Here is a 23,357-nt window from a genome sequence, read left to right on the forward strand (position 1 = left end):
TATACATTACATACCAATGACAGGAATATTTTCTATACAGCAGTGAAGATTTCGGTTTGACGTTAGCTTATGTACAGTAGAACAGACATATGTTGAATTGGATTTTTTGCCTATCTTGATAACGGTCCTAATACACCGAAACGTTGCTTAAGACCTCAGTGTCTGCCTGTTTCTTTTGGTGAAGTCCTAAGAGTGCCGGTCCCCAATCCAACATATATATATATATATATATATATATATATATTGTATTTACGCAATAAAGTTATTTACATTTTAAAACATAGTTGGATACTATTCTGGGTTAGAAAAGGCACTTACAACACTTTTATTACAATTTCTTATTAATTGTGCTGGCAAATAATCACTATCAGGACAATATTTGTGTATTTACTCTCTGTAAAGTGCTGTGGAATATGAATATACAATTGATAAATAAATCTGTACCATGTAGGGATTTTTATTTTCCTTTTATTGTTATTATATTGCAATATATAATATAAATGTTCTTTACATATTTATTCTATGCATTTGTGTATCTAATAAAATGTTAAAAATCGTATAAATAAATAAAAACAAATTTAAGCATGGCTTTAGGGGAGTATTGGAACCTTTTCATTGGGGATACTGGTACTGGCAATACTCAGTACAGCACAATTACTAGCTTACCCAGCCAATGGTGTAGCAGGTGGTCTGACACGGTCATATATTTTAAAATGATTTGCTGTCAACAGAACATTATTAAAACAAATTCTTAATATCCTCCATGGTGTATGCACTAAATCGCTAGCAATGCACATTCTGTGGATCATTGTCAAGTACAATCAACTCAATCTGAGGACATTGTCAACGACTACAAACTCCTGGATGTGGCCACTGACTATATCTTTTGCAAGATGGCACACTGAGGGCCTGCTTCTAAGTTGATCGCTGATCAGCAAATCATACTGTGAATACCGTACGCCCCTCGAATGTGCAAGCATGAATATCGTCAAAAATTTGTATGGGTCGTAAACGTGAAAAGGCTGGAGGTTAGCTGACCAGAAGCTGGCTTTCCGAGGTGGACTCCTGCCATTTTCTGGGGGTGTCACAAAAAAGCACAGGAGTGCCTAGGTATTTTAAGGGAGAGTGTCGAGTGTCAGCATCGATCAGACAATTTGCAGAGACTGGAAAAAAACATTTAATGGTTCGGAAATAATGTATGAATTTGTTTGTGGATAGCGATCTGCGATAAGGTGCCTACACTTGGTACAATTTGAAGGACAATGTGGGCATTCCCAATCGATCAGAACGACCAATCCTTTAAATCGTACCTGCCGATCATTAACGATGGTCTATGATCTTCCATGCATGCATGACCAATCACTCGTGAACTACGTCGGAGCGGTTCTGGCATCATTCTGTGTGTATTCAGTCAATCTTTCACAATTCTCTCGCAAATTTACAGGGGCGGGTTTTCTTTCTGTCTGGGTGGTGGTTAACTTGTCAGAGTCATCTCCAACTTTGCACAAAAGCGATCAGGTCTGAATTAGATTTTGTCCGGGAGTTCAAGGGAAATTGTGAGCGACACTGTATCTTTTTCATGATGTCTACTGTTTACCCAGCATTAGTCCTGTAACGCTTGCACATATGATACACAGTAAAGGCCCATACACACTGGGCGACTGAGCTGAAAGTTGCTCAAAACAGCAGGTTTGAGCGGCTTTCAGCTCAAAGCTGCCCAATGTGTATGGCCCGGCGGTGAGCGCTGCTGAGCGCTCCCGCATCATCGCCGGGGAAGCCATTCATCTGCTGGTTGTGAGCGGCTTTCATGGCGGCTTTGCATAGAGCTCCGCTATGCAACGCCGTCCTCCCCCCCTCCATTGGCGCCGGGCAGGGAGTAAGCCACTCAGAGTGTATGCACTGAGCGACTTTCCCCCAGCAATGATTGTCATCATCACTGTCCATACACACTGGGCATTGTCACCCAGTCTGTATGGACCTTAACTTTTATTTAAAATACAGCCCTTACTGATTAACATTACTAGATAGAGTCAAGAAGCAGTATACCTGATTAGAGAACACTATCTCGGTGGCCATTCTCTGCCCAGCAGACAAACTGCAAAACCCATACAGAGATAAGCTTACCTCATTAGAATATCTGGTACAGTCTTTCAGACAAGGCGTACTAGTCAAGGCCATAATCTAAACCATTCTCTGTAGACGATTTTAAAATAATGTCAGATTGTAGATCACAGGGTGGCTGAAGATTGGATAGCAGACAGGGATCCTCCAGGGAGAGGGAGGAGGAGGAGGGGGAGCAAGGCAGAAAACAATATCAAAACCATCATAATCCAACAAATCCATGTAAATCTATGTCACTATGTCAATGGAGAAGAAATGTTTGCCCCTACAAAATACAGTATTGCCTTTATGCACTGCGATTTAAAAGGGGTGTACACAGGGTGTGAAGCATGGGCGATTTTGACTTACGGGGTGTACACATGAGACTGAGTCTATATGTAGTTAGCGGTGAGAGATTTAACAGATAAATACATCCTGCCTTCCCCAGCCACGACACGATACACAGTGCAGGTGGCATCTAATGAAAATATTCTTGCCTGCGCTGTCCATTTGGGCGGTCAATAGCAAAGCCGTGCGCCCATACATTGCTATCGCCCACAATGGAAAAGCACTGTGCATACAATACGATTCTTTCCCTGCCATTAGCACCGTGTGTACACCCTTTCAAGGTCCATACATACTGGGCAACTGTTTGAGCGGCTTCCAGCTCAAAGCCGCCCAGTGTGTATGCCCCAGTGAGCGCTGCTGCGCGCTCCCACATCATCGCCAGGAAAGCCACTCATCTGCTGGTTATACCAGCAGATGAGCGGCTTTGAGGACAGCTGTGCATTAGCGCTGCGGTATGAAAAGCCATCCTCCCCCCTCAGTCGGCACCGGGCAGGGGGAAAGCCGCTCAGTGTGTATGCACTGAGCGGCTTTCCCCCCAGCGATGAATGTGATCATCGCTGTCCGTACATGCAATATTGATCTGAACATTTGATCGGTAACCACCCAAGACAGGACAACAATTGCAAAGCGCATCAGAATATGTGCTATATAAAAAACTGTAAATAAATTATAAACCACCGAAATTTCAAATGACAAAATGGAACTAGTATCTACAATGGTTCTCTTTGTAAATATTAGTAAAATGCCTTATGATGTTTCCTGAGAATTAATTCTGTGAGAGCGCACTGTGGGTTCACAAAGCCAAAAATGCACCAAATCTCATTATAAAATCACAATACCAATATAGCTCCGCACAAGAATCAATACATTATAAATCACTGAACTTAAGTGGCAAAGGCCCAAGGGGTCACTCTTCAATAATCCCTTTATTTCTGCCTTTTTCGATGACAAAGTTATATTTGCCAGCCATTAGCCCCTTGCCAGCCACCCCCTTTGTTTTGCTGCAGGACATTTAATCCTTGTTAACACTGCAGTATTTCTTTTCAAACATCCTTCTCTAAACTGACAGTCGATCCTTTGAAACACAGGGACAATGGATACAGTTTCCCAACTCCGGCAACAGAAAATTAGGGGGTTACCACCATCAGGAAATCTCCATCTCGCTAACTGGTATCACAGAACCCAACAGTGTCGTTCTGACCATGGTTTCTCAAAACGCCCCGACTGGAGCTTTGGGAAAACCCTGCTGTCAAAGCATTATTATTATCAGACTGATGGGCTGAACCCCATCTGTTTGGGGGTCCCCAGAGAGATAGCGTCTGTCGCTCTGTTATACAAGTGTGTTCATCTGCTCTGAAGCAACACCTAAAGATCAGGCTTCCAGGAATAAAGGAAAATTATAAGCAATATACAAATGAACAGTATATGGTAGAGATATCTGTAAAAAGTTAGCAAATCTGCAAAAATTATACAGGTAAGCATCAAAATATCAAGAAACAAAGAATCCAGCAGGTGTAAAATCTCAGCTATGTCCTATCTTCCAATGTAACAAATGATACAGGCAGCATGCTAAGGGGAACTCATTCCCAAATATTCATTTTATTGCACCTGCTCAGAGGAACTCATGCAAACAGGGCACTGATTGGTGAGCATGAAAATGGAAAGCAGAATGTATTGGTTCCCCAACTACTGTGGAACTGCTGACCGCTACAGTGCAACTACATATTCCCTGATGCACTAACATGCACCGAAAGTTAAACCGCATGGACTAGCAGGTTACGGTATAGTAGGTCGACAATGTCTAGCTCGACAGTCACTAGGTCGACCACTAACAGTCGACAGTGACTAGGTTGACACTTGAAAATGGTCAACATAATATAGCATTGCCAGAAGGTCAGCATATGCTTATGGTCGACATGGACATTGTCGACACAGATTTTTCTAGAGTCTAGATATATGACGACATGGGCACCACCATATAAGTGTATCGCTGCACTCGGCATGCTTTGGGCACGGTGCCTTGCTGCGCTCGGCACACTATTACATTCTCCCAGTATGCCCACTTGAATAGTAAAGCAGGAATCAAGTCGGCCTACACAAAAAAAAACAGTGAAAAAGTTGTGTCAACCTTTGAGTGTTGATCATGTCGACCTTAAGCTTGTGTGGACCTTTTGTCAATGCCGACCTATGGTATGTCAACCATTTCCAGGTGTCAAACATTAGTGGTCAACCTAGACATTGTCCACCCAGGGACCGCATACCACGCCCTACCAATTGTTACTAGTGCACATGGTGCTCAGCAAGATCACTGAGCACACAGCGCTGCACAGCGATGTGTCAGCGCTGTTTGCTGAGCGATCAATCAGGGCCAGTGTCCTCCGGTGAAAACACTGGCCCTGACCGGCGATTAACTAGATGGTGGATTTTCTTTCACGGGCTTCCGGATAGCTAAGAAGAAACCCCGATACCTCTGGAGTTATTGGGTCATGCGGACTTGTTGTTTCATGTACCCCTGAAAAGTTCCCGGAATCTCTGATTTTACACCAGTCAGCACATGAAGTTAGTGGGTGGTAACATGCCTATCAGGAGAAGTTTGGACACTAAACGAATAACGTCCCACGTTAAAGACTGAGGCTGCCCATGGTAAAGTACCACCGATAATGTATGAGAATACCAGCATATAAAGGAGTTGAATAAAGAACTGTAAAGAAATAACTGCACTTTATACAAAGCCTCATCACCCAGAGTGATCCAGAGGGAAAATATTTCTCACAATTCCACAGACACATGTATAACTTTGGGATGTGACTCAAATGACCCTAAACCCCCAATGAAAATAAATGCAACAGTCACAAAGTGAAGTGTATGGCTTCCACCCAAACAAAACAAACACATATCTTTAATAATCTTATGTCAACAAGAGTGTAAAAAACTCTGGCAACCTGATCCCATCTCCTACACATCAATCTCTGCCCCACACTCAGGAAGTGGGTCAGGGAATTAAAAGGACAACTTCCATTAGTCTTTAAAGGTCCGCTTATAAATCGGATACTGACAGAAATGAAGCAAGTTCTTTAATAAAAACATACACATAATTAAAGTGATTGGTGCAGATTTGTAAAGAGGTTTTTCCACTCATCCACCAACATAAACACAGAGTATAAGAAGTACTGCTCCACCAGCTCTTGAATAATACCTCTTTCAGACCAGAAAATGCAGGAACTTACCCAGAAATACAGTCCATGGCTCAAGCAGGGACATTCCCGTGTTGACACCTTTCACACCAACCTAGTCCGGGCATTTTCTGGTTTGAGGAGGGCAGCGGCATACGGGCAGTGGCATCCGGGCAGCGGGGTCCAGACTGCGGGGATCCAGGCAGCACTATTTGCCGGGCAGTGGGGCGGGAAGTGCTGCTGAATTTGAAAACATTTTGAAAAGACTGGCCGGACGCTTTCGCCTAGAGTGCTTAGATGCTTTACACCAGCCCAGCTGGTATATAAGAAGTAGATTTTCCTAGCTGCCGACATAGGTCTCCTGGTTCCAGCCAACGGCCAATTAAAATGCAACACCGGCTGGTGAGCCAATCAGAGCTCACGTACCGGCAGTGGCTGCCGGTAAGCAAGCTCTGATTGGCGCAAAAGCCGTTGCAGCATTTTAATTGGCCACCGACCTCCGTGATTGAATAAACCTGTGCTCCGGGAACTGCTTTGGTCTGTGCAGCAGAGGCAGTTGGCGTGCAAAATGAGCTGCCCGGACCCTTGCAGAGGCCAGGGCCCGGGACAGCTGTACCCGCAGCACCCCCCTATTGGCGGCCCTGGTTCTAGCTATGAGCTAAATATGCTGGATGAGCCAAGTGCAGTCACCCAGGTGTTTCCGCAAGGCATTCATGCGTTCCAACCCTCCTCAGGTCTTTCTCAAGGTCAGAACAAACACTGTCACACTGGCATGTGTATAATGCTAAATATATCAGCATAGAGATCTTCTACATGGCCAGTCCAGAAGTCTAGGGCTCAGCAGTCCCCTGGACTCACCAAAGATTTAACAACATTGTCTGTCCAGCAGGAACATAATGTGTCATAGGTTGTCCATATGTAATCAAGAGGAAAAGCTCATGACCTCTTAAAATCACTAAATTAGAGAAATCATATATGCGGATAGGAGGACACCACCACATAACACATAGGTCACTGCTTTGCGTGTGGAAGTCAGCTGACCTCTATGCAGCGGTTCTCTCAGATTATGTGGTTTGGAATGTAGTAGTAAAACTCCTAGAAATAAGTCTCACGCTCCGTGTAGGATTTCATGGGCACTTCCATAGCTGTCCACAGCAAGTTGCCAAGTACCATTTCTACAGTACTTTTTGATATTTACCAATACCTGCTGTGCCCATAGAAACATTGCTGAAAGCTATCATAGGACCTCTCATACTTTAATTTCCCTATAAAAATAAAGGCATGTCTAAACCACTGAACAAGTTTAGCAAAGACAGTCACCATACCTGTTCTGTCAGCCTCCCCGTGCTATCAGCACATGCAGCACAGAGGAAAAAAATTGTTGCGGTTTACGATTATTCGATAAATAGGCCCCTAAGTGCAGTTTTAACTGACCATGGGCACAACGTAGCGAGTCACTATTGAAGTTATCTTATGTGGACCATAAACCATATATAAACATAGAATTTGACGGCAGATAAGAACCACTTGGCCCATCGAGTCTGCTCCTTTTTTAAAGGTCAATGTTACGTCAAACCAAATTTGATCTTTAGTTCTTAGTAAGGATATCAATATGCCTATCCCAAGCATCCTTAAATTGCTCTACTGTATTTGCCTCTACCACCTCTGATGGGAGGCTATTCCACTTATCCACTACTCTTTCTGTGAAGTAATTCTTCCTCAAATTTCCCCTGAATCTTCCTCCCTCTAGTTTCAGTGCATGTCCTCATGTTCTGTTGCTCCTCTTCCTGTGAAGAATGTCTCCCACCTGTACCTGGTTAAACCCCTTGATATATTTGAAAGTTTCTATCAAGTCCCCCTTTTCCCTTCTCTGCTCTAAAGTATACATATTAAGATCTTTAATGCTGGGTACACACCAAAACGATTTGGATTGGATGCAAATCGGATCGTACAATTTGCATACAATTTGCATACGATTTGCATACGATCTGATCCCCTCTGTATTCAGATGAATGGATCTTTTACAGATCCTACCTGCAGCAGGTAGGATCGGATTCAGATCCAACCAAACGATTTTGCCCAAATCTGCATCCAATCTGCATCCAATCAGTCTGAATTGGATCCAGATTGATGGGATTGTGCCAAAATCGTTTTGGTGTGTACCCTGCATTAGTCTTTCCTGGTACGTTTTGTGATGTAGGCCATGCCCTTCTTTGTACAGTCTCTAATGTAGTTATATTCTTCTGGAGATATGGTCTCCAGAACTGAACACAATACTCTGTACCAATGACCTATACAGTGGCATTATTACTTCTTTCTTTCTTTCTTTCTTTCTTTCTTTCTTTCTTTCTTTCTACTGCTGATACCTCTCCCTATGCAACCAAGCATCTGACTTGCCTTCTACATTGCTTTGTTACATTACCTACCTGCCTTTATGTCACATGAAATAGTGACACCTACTGTAGATCCCGCTCTTCCTCAGTAGTTTTTCCCACTATATAATGCTGTCCCATTAATCAGAGCATTGTTGTAGTATTAATCTACTTTATGCATAGGAGAGAACAAGTAATTACCCATCTTCCCTCACCTCACTTGTAGCGTTCTGTGCTTTTCTGTAGGTGGGATTTCCCACCGTGTAACGAATGATTTAGGAAGTCATGAAACACTGTGATTTGTATTGAAACAATCTCAAAAATGTCACCTTCACTCACCCTATTTGTGAACAAAACAATCCCACATGGCTGGGGACATAAGGTCCACATTAGGGGGTCATACTTAATGCTTATTATTATGTCACATGATGACAAACCCCCTTTGTTACTGCATCTGAATGTCTACTCTAAGGACAGCTGCTGTTAAATAAGTTGTTGGGGAAAAAAAGCAGCAGAGTATTTTTGGTACTAAAATGGTGTAACTGGATCCTCCAGATCCCCCTCTGTCTTCAGCTTTATCTTGTCACCCAGATATAAACAGGCCAGTCACTGTGCTGGCAGAGATCCAGCTAGGGCATCAAGCCTGTGGAGAGGATCCATCTATTATCCAGCTTGGTCAATGACAAGCACCACGGAATCCCTATTGGTGGAAGACTGAAATTCCCTATTTCACAGTAATCTGCATGAGAGCTAGAAGGTTGAATTTAACTCTTTTAGTGACAACAGGGAGATTACAAGGCAAAGGCCCACCAGGAAAAACACTTACATTAGACAAACATAAAACATGCAAAATTAACAGCAATAATCAGTAAAATTCTTACAGACCAGTCGGTATATGTACAAATATAATGATAGATGATATATATACACACAACAAAATCCCTAAAATTGCGCTTCAATATACACACTTGGTGGTCGCTATTGGACACTTAGGTTCCCTACCAGTAGGAACCTAACAATTTCTACTAGCCACAATAGTGTCTTCAGCGCCCTATGTGCAACAAGTAATGTCCATTCAATAAATAAAAATTATATAAAAGAACGAAAGATGCTTGTAGCTTCTGTTTTTCTGGAAAATTCCTGTTTATTTTGATCAAAATAAACAGAAATTTTCCAGAAAAACAGAAGCTACAAGCATCTTTCGTTCTTTTATATAATTTTTATTTATTGAATGGACATTACTTGTTGCACATAGGGCGCTGAAGACACTATTGTGGCTAATTATAGATAGATAGATAGATAGATAGATAGATAGAGAGAGAGAGAGAGAGAGAGAGAGAGAGAGAGAGAGAGAGAGAGAGAGAGAGAGAGAGAGAGAGAGAGAGAGAGAGAGAGAGAGTTGCAACCTGTAATACTATAATATTTACACATACTGTAAGCAGCAACACTACTGTAACACTTACCGGTATCACTTATAATAATACCATGTATAGTGCTGTACTTTTGGTCAAAGCATTTCCAGTTAAGTTTTTACAGTGCACCGACTGACTCCACACCTATAAGGGTTTCACTCTTATTGAGCAAGGGTGCAAGATGGAGAGACCTGAGGAAGATACCGGGAATGGCACAGGCCGGTGAAGAGACAGAAGCCCACCTACTTAGAAAAATACAACCTTATTTAAAGGGTTGCCATGTAAATTGTAGCTAATACACACACAGATGTCAGATAGAACTATTTCATGAGTTCATATAAATGTATAAATATATTTCATGTCAGCCATCTGGTCTTTATTTTCCCTATCACTTTTGCAGCAAGAATGTGTCCAAATGGAAGAGAGAACGTCTCACTAAAGAGAAAGGATGCATCTGCCACAGTTTAGAAAACGGAAAAGGTTTTAAAATGCTACTGTAACATAAAACAGCAATATTCAGACATGTCCTTGGACACTATTGCCGCAGGCATGGCAAACAGTCCCTCTCAGCATGCCAGGCCTTGTGTGACTCCACTTGGGCTGAGCGTCATTTCTTATGTCTTTTTTTTTTTTTTTGTAATGTGCTTTTTAGTGGCAATGCGATGCCAGATCTGTTTTGTGGCCGTGGATTGCCGGACTCAATCCGTGGACCAACGACAATTTGCGGACTTTCCAACACTACATTGAATACCGACTGTCTATTTACTGTCTGATTATATGAAAAATGCCTGGTATTCCGGCCTTTGGGACGTTCCGACAGTCAGAATGCCAGATTGAATACCCCCCCTAAATCTGTTTAAAAAGCGCTACAACGCAGCGACAGCGCTAAGACGCAGCAGTTCAGTTGTGCTTCATCTGCATATTTGCAATATTTAAAACTAAGTGCTGCACTGTTATAGACACAGCCTGGCATTCCCGATACAGACGGATCGGCATATTGCTGTGTCTGCGGTGCAAATATTAAGCACATTCAAAGAAAAGGCCCTATGCTACATCGGATGGCCTGGCTCACACTGCGTGGCAAACGGAGGTTAGGTATATAAAAATACACCTGTATATGTTTTCTGAATTAGAAGGAGAGGACAGCAATATATAATATACATGTGATCTGGGACAAAAAGACAAGCTACTGGTGCGGTCATCAGTGTAAGCAGAAGATTTACAAAACCTGCTAACATGCGGGGAAAGGAAAGTGCTGAGATTCAATATCACTAATTACAGAACATACAGATGTGGGTTTTCGGCTGGTAACAAGTGGTCACCTAAGGTGCAGGCTGCTTAGTGATGTGGGCATACAAAACTGCAGACTGAATGTATCACTACAGCTACACATCATTTAGCGTGTATCCAGCTTTAGACTATAATATATGAAATAGTAGATACACTGGGGGAAATTTACTAAGATGTGAAATACACTTCACAGGTCATGTTCCTATGGGCAACCAATCAAATCCTGTCTACTATCTTCTAGACTCGAGGGTGAAAAATAAATAAGTAGTAGCTTCTGATTGGTTGCCCATAGCAACAAGACCTGTGAAGTGTATTTCACATCTTAGTAAATTTTCTCCCACTGTGTAATGTACTGTGTAATAATAGCAACACTTATTGGGGGAGATGTAGCAAACATTCGAAAAGTGGATTTGTTAATAGTAACTTATCCGCTTCTGTCATTTTACAGGCTGTGCTAGATCAACTAGAAGCTGATTGGTTGCTATAATTCACTTCACCAATGTATCCTGCTCCCTCAGATTGGATAAATCTGTACTTGTTTCCTAGCACGGCCACAATCGCGGGCATCGTGTACCTTAAAGTTAAGGTACACGATGCCCGCGATGGACCCGATTTCCTTTGAAATCAGGTCCATTTTGCCGGCAAAGGGATAATCGCGGGCATTAACATTGCCCCCGACATTGAAATCGGGAGCATCGCGTCGGTCTTGTGCCACTATAATGGCACAAGATGAGATGGACTTGATTAAGTCCATCTCACATAGGAAACAATGCGAAATGGGCCAATATGACCCATTTCACATTGTTTATGGCCCCGTCGTTACCCCACGATTGACGCGAACCCTAAGCGTGGCGAGCGTGAGCCCGCGAGGGGCGGCGGTGCGCGTCTTCCGACCTTTTCATTCCCCTACTATCCACGTCGGCGTGGAGTTGAGAATATAAAGTGTGGCGAGCGCAGCGAGCCTGAAGCGTGGCGATCGCAGCGAGCCCCGCGAGGGGATGCGTATACCTGTGAAGTAATACGCGTCCGCTCGCCACGCTTCGGGCTCGGTGGCTCGCCACACTTTATATTCTCAACTCCACGCCGACGTGGATAGTAGGGGAATGAAAAGGTCGGAGGACGCGCACCGCTGCGCTCGCCACGCTTCGGGTTTGCGTCAATCGTGGGGTGGCATTCAGGGTGTCAAATTGGGGGTGTAGGGAATATTTTACATTACATTTACATTTTACATTGGGTCCCAGGGACCCTATTCACAATTGATTCAATTAAAAAATCGGGTCGGTCGCATCGCATGCGATGCGACCGACGCGATTTTTCCGACACGACCACCCCGATGGAAATCGGTGTGGCCGTGCTAGGAAACAAGTACCGATAAATCTCCCCCTTTGTGTTATTTCTCAGATAAACAATTCGTGGATAACACAGTCAGAGAAATAATTTAAGAGGTTCATATGCTTTTAAATGCTACAAAAGGAATAAGGAGCATTAAGCTTTTATATTACTGGCTGTAAAACAGAATGTTAAAAGGAAACATTATTTCACCCGTCTCCACCCAGCCTCCAAATTTCCACCTGCTTGGAAAAAACATGGTAAAAAGTTGAGCTATCCCCTTTAACGCTAATTGTCTTATCTGTGAAAGTCATTATAAAGCAGCAGACGAGTCTCTTCCTTTCTCGCCATACAGAGACCTTACGGCCGAGACATTATTCGCGTTCAGACAGACTTCAACTTTATGAAGGGATTGCAAGTTCAGACATTACATGAGCCCAGAAAGAATGAGACATTCTCAGTTTTAAAACACCACCCATCTTTGCAGACCAAATACCATGCAGAACTCTTTGGGGAAAATTAAAGGGGCACTGTGAGGCTTATTTACCTGGTGCAAAGTCTCAAATGTGCTATAGATGTATTGGGTGGCAGAGAAAGTTAAATTGTAGAAGTTGCCCAAAGCAACCAATCAGCATTCAGCAGTCATTTCACAGAATGTACTTGTCAAATGACAGAAGCTGATAGTTGCATTAGTTTTCTCTCTCCAAGTCTTAATAAACAACCCTCATAGAAACAACTCATCTCAGTTAATAGAAGTCCAATGCAATCTCATTAATGAAACATTCAATTTGATTGGTTGATTTGAATTAGAGCAAGAGTTAAGCCCCATACACATTACCCGACAGCAGCCGCAGCAGATATAGTTAACCCTATCAGCCACGGGAGGACGATCTGGTCGGTATACACTGAATGGTATTGACTGCCAATATCATTCAGTGACATCAGCGGGAACTTCAGGGCTTGCAGGTCGTTTAGCTAAATTGCCACATTGACCTGTATGTTTGATATTAATCATCAGTAACGGGGCATGGAATGCGCATCGTTAACAATATTGAATCTTCACAACTATATACGACAGTGTGAATAATATCGCTCCGAAGCCACTGTTTTGAGCGATATTGCTAATATCCCCTTGTGTGCATGGGGCTTTAACTGAAAGTATTATAACAGATAAGCCCTGTGAAATGCAACAAGCTTGAGAGGCTGTCACAGGTCAGGGGTTGATCTGACCAAACCCTTGTATGACTTCATACAATCTAAATCCCACCAGACGTCATTAATACTGTCCAATCTCAGAGGCAGCATTCCTAGTTGTTTCATTCCAGAAGTGAACTAAAACGTGCCTAATAAAATCGCCACACTTACTGCAGCTTAGATATGGATCTTTTGCTTAAGATATAATCCCATAATATGTTGGAGTTTAAAAATATTGTTGTGCCGAATTCCCTTAATCTGTTGTAATTAGACAGAGCTTTTTCTCCAGGTTTTATGTGACAGGTGAGGGACATTATTCATAAATTTACTTCCTAAAGAATTCTAAGATTTCCTCCACAGCAGAATATTCATGGTTGGGGCGCCTGACAGAGCTGCTGTGATCTCAGACACAAAGCCAAATCCATGAAGGGCATATCCGGATAAAGCCATAGGGCAGGTGAAAGTGCTAATGGTGAGAGAATGGTATAGTGATTGGAGTCACCGTGTAAGTGCATGCAGGGGAACAGAAAGTGGATGTCTCAATGCTTGCACATTCATACCCTCCAACATGACCCATTCCATAGGTACAAAATGCTCTGTTTCTGGACTTCCTTGCCAGTGACAGTTACTGAGGTGGGACTGCACCACTGTCCAATATTCAAAAAGGGAAGCCACATCTACTGCCACCTCAAACATCACTGTCCTGGACTCACTGGCAGTTGATGTGACCCCCGTCTTTGAATTTTGGACTGTACTGGAGTCCTACCTCTGTAACTGCCACTGGCAGGGAAGTCCAGGAACAGAGCATTTTGTACCTAATGGAATGGATCGTGTTGGAGGGTATGCATTTGTATATTATTACTCCCACAACTCCACCAGCAAACTCAAGTGTGGATGCAGCAGGGTCCAACCCTGGAGTTGGGCCCTATTTGTCATGCTAACCAAGGGTCTTCAGACACTGCAGCATCCGCTTCTTGGTAAAGCAGAGGTGGAGAAAGTCCGAGGGAGGAGAGTCGAGTCATGGCAACGGGTCCGGGAGTCCATGCTGATTGGGCACTATCAAGTTTCCAGCACTGGTATCTTTTTGATATGTGACTACTCTTGGGCCAATCAGTGGGCCTCTTTTATCAGCTGATGTGAAAGGATAATCATAGCCTTCCAGCAGGTAGGATTGTTTCCGAGCCAGTGCTTATTTGCCGTCAGCCTTAATGCATGGATCCTTGATGCTCCTGCAGATTCCTCCTGTTGGTTACTACAGTGCCATTGCTACATCTTCATTCATTGGCTCTGTCCAATTACCCATGCCGTCGGTTCAGTCCAATTACCTGTACCTGTACTATTGATCCTGCCCATCATTAGCATTACTAGTACAATACCCAGAGTCACCAGTTCCAATCAATATGATTTTGCCTTAGTCCCTGGTTCTATCTTGGCTCCTGCAATCCTGCTACAGTGCTGGGGCCAGATGCACTAAGCTTCAAAAGTAATAAAATGGAGAGTGATAAACAACCAGCCTATTAGCTCATGCCTGACATGTCCCAGACTGTGCTTGAAAAATGTCAGGCAGGAGCCGATCGCCTGGTGGTTTATCACTCTTCATTTCATCACTTTTGAAGCTTAGTGCATCTGGCCCCTAGACTCTACTTACCTCATCAGTATTAACTTGTAGCTTAGTCTCGTCCAGCAGAACATCGCTTCCAGCTTCTTATCAACTCGACTTCCTGATGCTAGTTCTGGATGAGACAGACAGAGGGCCTACATGTCAGCAGCAGTGAAGTCCAAACCCACTTGCGGGGGTTCCTGGCAAAGACTCCCAGCCTGTTAGACTCCGCGTCTCTGATCTGGATCTGCGTGAACTAGCCAGTATCAGTGCTTGGCTGAAGTAAATCCATGAGCAGATGTTAAATTAAGCCAGCTACTCTAAAGCTATTACAATGCCATACAAATATTAGGACCACCATTGGCAGATATTCTGTGGGTGCAACAATATTCATGAATGCTATCAAATCACTACAGAATAGTGACCTCAGAGAGCATGAGGCACTTTGCCCAAGTCAAGAAGCAGCGACTTTTTATTTCAGAAAAACAGCATGGGTCACACCCTCTGCCAGTGTATAAAAACATCCAGGTCTCCCCATGGTTAGTTATGGTTACCAGTAGGTGAGACACAGAAAAACAAAAACTTCCCTCATTTGTCTCTTGCAAAATACATTTTGTCACATGGGTGAGCCAGCCAGCCAGCCAGCCAGGGGGATGAAATAAACAGCCAACATTAGCAACTCAGAAAAAGGCATCACTTGTTTTCTGTCCAAAGTTTTTTCTTCCAAGAGCTGGAACTCAGCGAGGACCAGTTTAAAAGAGACAATAGCGGCTTCTTGCTGGGATCGCTGTTATTTTACCCAAGTACCTCACAATCAAATGATTATAGAATTGTGAATGTCTGCAGTCCTTTTATACACAGACACATCACTAGGGATTTAATGGGCCAAAAACAACATGAGTAACACTCTCTATACAAGGTGGGAAACCAGTGACAGGAAGGAGGGCGGCTCATTGCAGATTATAGAACTAAAGCTTGGTAACAAAACGTGTAACACTGAGCACTGCTGCATTAACACTGTATACACAACCTGCTCTGAACTGCCCCAGGGTAAAAACTTGACTGAATTATTGAACAGCACAATTCACATTATACTCTTGGCAGATGGTCAGAGGATAAAAGGTGCACAGCTGGTGCAATAAGTACTTCCAACCAATATAATAGTGATCTGGAGGATATAAACTATTGGGACCACATCTGTTCAATAAATCAAATGATTTTCTGCATATTTTAGGGACCATTTGACGCAATGCGTGAGCCGGCCATCGAATGTCGGGTCAATAGATATTATGTGCAGCACATACTATCTATCGGATTGCAGGATCCATCGCATGTGGTTTTTAACCACATGTAATCACTCGAATGCAATCCGCGTGTTGGAGACGGAGAGAACACTTTCGGTGGCAGCGGGTTTGGGAAGAGGGGGCCGGAGGGACCACTGTTGGTCTATTCAAATTCTGCCGCCGTGCTGACCCCCACCACCCACAAACTTCATAGCGCTACGCTACTCCGCCGCCCTCTTCCAGCACCCTATGTGCCATCGCAAGGTAGTATGCGACATCGGGTGCTGAAAGGGGGCACTTTTTGCACCATAAGATGCGATCGGATTCAATGGATATCGCACTTCAATGTCGCATCGAATCTGATCGCATAAACGTATGGGTAGCATATGTTTTATTTTTTTGAGGTGCAGAAAATATGCCTCTGTATTCAAGCCCCTGATTGTAAAATATTATGTATATTATACTATAACCCACCTTGCTGGGATCCCATTTTTGAGTGTCACTTGGGAAGATGTATGAAACCCTATAAAGAGGTAAAGTGGAGAAGTTACCGATTCCAATCAGTTTCAAGTAAAATGAAAACTAGAAGCTGATTTGTTATTGTAATATTTGGTATTTCTCCCTGTGGGCATTCAATGTTGTCCAGATTTTTCTGATAGCCGAAATATCTGGACCTACTTATTCAATGTGGCCGGCTTTTCCGCCAATTCAGGTTGGGCTTTGTTTAAGGTCAAATATGCATCGGCAGAAAATAGCCAAAAACAAAAAATTTTTACAAAAACGCCTGGTTAGGCAAGTCATTTGAGGATCCACGTGTTTTTCGACTGTGCCGATTATTGTGATCAGCACTTGGATTGAATAGGCCGAATGTAAATTTGACTGAAATTCGGCAAATCCCCCCCCCCCCCCCTCGCCACTCTGATTCATACACGAGTACAGCAACAACAACTCCTAAAAACATTGGGTTTTGTTTTACTAATACCGTGTTCTCACTGCGAGTGAGAAATACACGGCTTTTCCCCGGCATTGAAATGCCGGGGACTGCCGCGCTGGACCCCCGTTCTCACTGCAAGGCAAATTCCCGGGTGAAGAAGTTCTACCCGTGAATTTGCCTTTTAACACGGGCTTTTCGGCAGTGTGAACGGGTCAACCCGTGTCTGCATACCCGGATCTCAGACACGGGTAAAAAGAAGGGTTTTACCCGTGTCTGAGATCCGGGTATGGGACCCGTACACACTGCCAAAAATCCCGTGTTAAAAGGAAAATTCCCGGGTCTACATGTTAGACCCGGGAATTTGGCTGCAGTGAGAACGGGGTATAAGATGGAAGCTCTACTTAAGATGGGATGTTTCCCATAGCAACCAATCAGAATCTACTTATTTATTTAGCTTCTAGAAGATAATAGATATAAAACCAATCAGATTCTATTACATTTAATATATAGATTTATATTATATGGTGTTTTATGTATTCAGAAACCGGATGGACAAAATGTATCATTATAAGGAAGTATATATTTGTTACTCCGTGTTTAAATACAGGAAATCCTGAAAACCATCTTAAGCAAGAACTGTTACACCATGACTGAAACTAACAGTTACAGACTGGAGTAGAAGTATGCACTCATAGGACAGCCTATTGTCACCCTCAGAGTGTACCGTCCACACAATTATCCAATGTAAAAAACCAGGACACGGTACTTGGACAGCAACTCCCATAAAACACCACGGGACTTACTGTATGTAATAGCCTGCAAGCTGCCTGCTTTGCGGAAATTCTAGCCAGTCAAAAATACAGGCAAACTCACCAGAATTTCCGCAGAGTGCGCAACTTGCAGGGTATTACATACGCACCCAAGTCTAAGGGCCCCCCATACACTACGCTTCACCTGATTCTGATGGATTTGGCTGAGAAAACGGATGTGGGACAGAATCACATGTGATACGTCACATGCAGGAGGACCGAATGCAGTGTATCGCATGTGATTCAGCCAGCCAAGAAGGTCCCGGGAGGCTCTAGGGGGATTGGCTGGCCATACACTGCTGCGACTTCTCACAGTGGTGTATGGCCACCTTAACTGTTTTGTTAGTGTAAGGCAAAGCAAGTGGTAGTACATTGCACAATCCTACTCTTTGCAGTTTATGAGGAGCAGGTTAGTACATACATAACGGCCACATGTTTTCACGATGTAGAATTTGGTCAAAATAAAGGAAAAAAGGAAAACAACTTTTATTATACGGCTGGAGCATGACCCATAATGTAAATCACTGGATTTTCTTCACAGCCTTGAACCACATGGGACACAAGCGACATGCATATCAATACAGATCACAACAATCCAGCAATAGACAAAACAATGGAGAATAGAGAAGCCTGTCAGAGAAATGCAGGGAATGCCTCCATCACGAACAGAAATCTGTGCACCAATGTTGCATTTTGACAACCTGGCTGTGTTCCAGCGGTATACTGGTTTACATCAGGACCACCTGCATGTGTCCCAGTGCTATATTGTTACATATCCGGGTGACCTGGAAGCACTATAGCAGTAAATAGTTACATATCAGTTCTGGCTGCAAGCCAGCAGTATACATTTACAAGTTTGTATAACCTGGATGCCCTTTGTCATTATACAGTTACATAGAGTATATGGGCTACCTGGCAGTGCTCTAGCAGTATACTGCTGCATATCTGGACTACTGTTCCGCTCCACTCCGCAATTTATGTTATACATAGCATTATATATCATTGCTACCTGGCTGCACGCTAGCAAAACAATGTTACATATTGGGGCTAACTGGCAACATTCTGGTAGTACATAAAAACATACTAGGGGTGCCTCAGGACACTTGCAGGGGTGCCTTGGGTTGGTGGACCAGGATCAATTCATATTATTTATGGTCAATGTACCAGGCAAAACCAGTGCTTGTGGCTGCCAATCATAATATATGTGGACAAACAGGAGCAAATCCTGTCCCTCACCAGATAACTGTGACATATAAACACAATGCACTTCATTTAATATTTTTTTCTAAATTTCTCTATAAGAAGCATTTGGCCTAGGGGTGCCTTGAAAATATTTTGATGCTCTAGGGTGCCGTGATTCAAAAAAGTTTGGGAACCCCTGTACTAGGGGCTTTATGAAGTAGTGAAAAGAGTGGAGAAGTCAGCTGTTACCTAAAGAAACTAATCAACTGCTTCATATTATTTTATAGTATGCACTTGATAAATGTTGCCTCAATGCTGACTTGTTGCCCCAGGCAACTTCTCCACTAGCTAACTTCTACTCTCTTTTCATGGTTTCATAAATAGACCCCTAGTAGCAGGGCTGCCATTAGAAATCGTAGGGACCGGGACTGATTTCTAGTCAGCCCCCCGCAGCTCTGTGTGGCCCCAGTTGAAACCCACTCTTTTCCTCCACCTACGGACACTGGCGGCCATTTCAAACTTGGCGCCGACTTGTAATCCAATCGGAGCTTGCGGCTCTGATTGGCTTACCAGATGGTGCCACATTTTAAATGGCCGCCAGTTTCTGGAGGTGAACTTGGTGATTGAGAAGCTGGATCTCTAGTAGCAGTGGCGAGGCTACAGCGAGGCAGCTCAGCGGAGGCAGCCGAGAGGTGCGGTGTGCGTAATGAGTGGCCGGGACAGCTGTGCCAGCAGTAGTTTTTATTCTAGCACAGCATACAACATGACAGGAGCTGATTGGCTGGATGTTTATCTCTCTTTATCACCCTCGCATTTATCTCTTCTTAAGGCTTAATACATCTTCCCCAATGTTACATATTTGAGCTACCTGGCTACATTTGGGCAGCACACTACCTGGCTGCTATCCAGGACTATTGTTACACACTGTCTACCTGGCTGCACTCCCGCGGTATATTGTAACATATCATTGCATCGTGGCTGTGTGCCGGTAGTATATAGCTACATAATGGGCATACCTGGCTGTGCTCTAGCAGTTTATATTTATATATCAGGCCATATATTAAATATATACAGCTATAAGTACGTAGAGGAACTACGCAGCGGTGCACCTGCAGTGTATATGAACACTTCAGGGCCACAGGTCTGCAACCTATATTTAATCATCATGGCTACCCTCCTATTAGTAATTGGTTAAATTCAGACTTAATGTTTATACAGTGCAATGTTGGATGGATACAATTACAGGTTGAGTATCCCTTATCCAAAATGCTCGGGACCAGGAGAATTTTGGATAACGGATTATTCCGTATTTCGAAATATTTTAATATTTCAATGATGTATCTTGAGGTATCTTGCATTTATGTTGTACATTTACATCAAACACATGAAATAAACACAAATATATTTTATTTGTGCATAAAACAAGGTTTCAAAACATGAAACAAAGTTTGTGTACAATCTCAGGCACTGAATTTAAATGCCAAGCAATCATTGTCTTGTACATATATAGTGCCAGTTACATATCATTCCCTCAGTAGTGCTGTTACAGATGTTCCCAGTAAGTTTTTATAAAAAAAAAAAAATTTTTTGGTTCACTTTCTGGAATGTATGGTTTTCGGAATAATTCGGATAACGGATATTCGGATACGGGATACTCGACCTGTACTGCAGGGGTCCTCAAACTATTTTGCTCTGGGACGCCATCAGACATAATGGGGCATACAGGGACATAATGACAGGACCCCAGCAAGTTACTGCAGAAGGTCATCACATCACGTGTAGTCAGCAGACAGCACATACATGGCAGCATTGTGGAGGCACCAAATGATGGGAGGAGTCTGAAGTAACAGACAATTCAACAGATTTTTAAGACTCCTTGATTCACTGACTAAACGTAGAAAAGTCATCAGCCTGGGGGGGAAAGCCGCTCAGTGCATACACACTGAGTGGCTTTCGCCCTGCCCGGCGCTGTCATCGGGGAGAGGACGGCTTTGCATAGCGAAAAGATGAACGGATTTCCCGGCGATGATGAGGGAGCGCATATCACTGCCGGGCCGTACACACTGGGCGGCTTTGAGCTGAAAGCCGATCAAACATGCTGTTTTGAGCGGCTTTCAGCTCAAAGTCGCCCAGTATGTATGGGCCTTTCGTCTCAGCAGGTCCCTGCCAGTCAGATGGTACTTATTATTATTATATCTACTATAAAGAACAGGTGCCAGATATCATACAATAGCCCAGTATTACAGGGCCGGCTGCGGTAGTTTATTTGTAACATTACCTTATAATTTAGATCACTGTTTCACAGTTTCTAGAAGCGCAGCTTGGACAAGACCCACATCAGTACCGTGTTTACATGACTTCTCAATTTCCTAGATCTTAATCTAAAATCCAGCTGTCCTGGTCACCAATTAATTATCAGCGGTATGTGATATAACATTATACTCCAATGGTAATTCACAACCACATTAAACATTCATCAGAAGTGACAGAAATGTAAGGAACATTTATAATTGATACTCCCTTAAAACCGTCAAGGATTAGCACCTTTCAGTAAATGACTTCTAGAATCGGTCTGACAACTCTGCTGGGAGATCTGCAGATGAAACACCTACTCCTTTAATAAAGTGCAATCTACCATAACTGCTGCAGAAACAGTCTTTACTCTGTGAAGAAACTCTAATGCAATTTTGAAGTTAATCCTGCATCATAGGAGTCAAGAAACCCCAAATTTCTCAGACCGAATCTGTGATGACCTCACAGTTTACACATGAAGGAAATGGTGCTTTATCCCCCCAAACACATCACCAAATCTATTGTACTGTCAGTATAATCCAGTTATGAACATGGAGTAAAGCTCTTTACACGCAATCTGAACAAATGTTTTCAAAGGATGTAAATACAGCTCTAATGGAGAGAGCACTTCCTCTGGAATAATGGTAACCCAAATACAAGTGTCAGACAGAACTGACACACAATGCTTTTCGACACAGAAAAGTGACCTATCATGCAGGCAAGGATTTCAGGATATCCCTATGTCAGACATGTGGCAACTATCCAATTGCAATGCTCAGTGGAGTATGAATGAGCTATATAGAAAAGTAATATTGATATTAATGTTCATATTCAAGAAAACAATTCAGAATCAACGACCCACTTTGGGGACTGGCAAACTTCTAGACAGGTAACTCCTCCAGTTCTCATGATCTAAGGTAAACCAGTTGGGTCTGCTGGGACTTTTAGTTCCACTGGCTGGTATGTACAGATCTCACAATTTAATCCCTATATTTTGCTATACTGACAGCTCACCGTGCTAATGATTTCGTACCCATGAGGCACACACAGTACACACACCCCCTCCCCAAATATCTGAATCTGAAGCGCCCTCTTCCAATTGGCAGCACAGGGTCCCACAGAAAACTTTCCTGTTTAGGGGCGTTTTCGCTTCTGAGCACCACAAGTACCTGCAAACCATGTGTGGCCCTTGGGGCTCACCCCCTGCTCTATTAAAGGAGTACGGACACACATGCATGTACATAACAAAGGGCAACTCACAGACTGCAGGAACTGCAGGGTCCCCACATAGTCCCGCTCTGTGCTCAGGATCTCATTCAGGACACACAGCCTGAGCCGGAGCTGGCGGTCCGAGTCCTTGCTGCTGCTGCTACTGGTGGTGCTGGTGGTGCTCTCCACGCTGCTCCCACGTCCCTCTGCTTCCATGTCTGACACTGCAGCCGGGATCAGGGGGCTCCTCTCCTCTCAGTGTAGTACTAGCACCCCTCCAGTGTATGGGGCGCCCTCCTGCACAGACAGCATGGTACAGAGGTGCAGGGGTGACCCCCCCAAATCCAGGCTTCCCAGTCTTCTCAGTGGGATCCCAGCATGACGATGTTGGGCAAAGTTTGTAATGATGATGGAGCCGACAGGGAGCTGGCCACCCTGAGCCTTCAGCTGCTCATCTGATGCCCGGACTGGCACTGATCACACGTACAAGGCTGGGGATGCCCACTGCTGCCAGCCTCTCTCAGCCTCTGCTGCTGCTGCTGCCTGCTTCTAATGGGGAGCGTCTGCTGCGCGTCTCCTGAGACTACTGAGCAGCGCACAATACAGAGGCAGGATGGGGGAGGGTGGAGGTGCTGCTTCCAAATCTCCACACTCTCAGCAGCAGCAGCCTATTGTTACACCGTGTGTATGCAGAGTTCTACACATATATTATACCTGCACTATAATAACAGGGATATATATATATATATATATATATATATATATATATATAAAACTTTTGTAAAAAAAAATATTTGAACACACTGTACCATTTTACCTAGGAATCCGTA

At 43.6% G+C, this 23,357-nt stretch overlaps 1 protein-coding gene across 1 annotated transcript in view; it reads right to left on the reverse strand.

The window, feature by feature from the left end:
* The window catches only part of PREX1 (phosphatidylinositol-3,4,5-trisphosphate dependent Rac exchange factor 1), a 245,025-nt gene extending 221,892 nt beyond the window's left edge, over positions 1-23,133 (reverse strand). Inside the window, exon 1 of the mRNA XM_083146391.1 lies at positions 22,579-23,133. Coding sequence (XP_083002517.1) covers positions 22,579-22,743 — 165 coding nt within the window. The 5' untranslated portion in view covers positions 22,744-23,133. The remainder of the gene's footprint in view (positions 1-22,578) is intronic.
* Positions 23,134-23,357: the final 224 nt, after the last annotated feature.

The sequence above is a fragment of the Crinia signifera genome, chromosome 6, assembly GCF_055691185.1.
Source record: "Crinia signifera chromosome 6, ASM5569118v1, whole genome shotgun sequence".
Taxonomy (NCBI): Eukaryota; Metazoa; Chordata; class Amphibia; order Anura; family Myobatrachidae; genus Crinia; species Crinia signifera.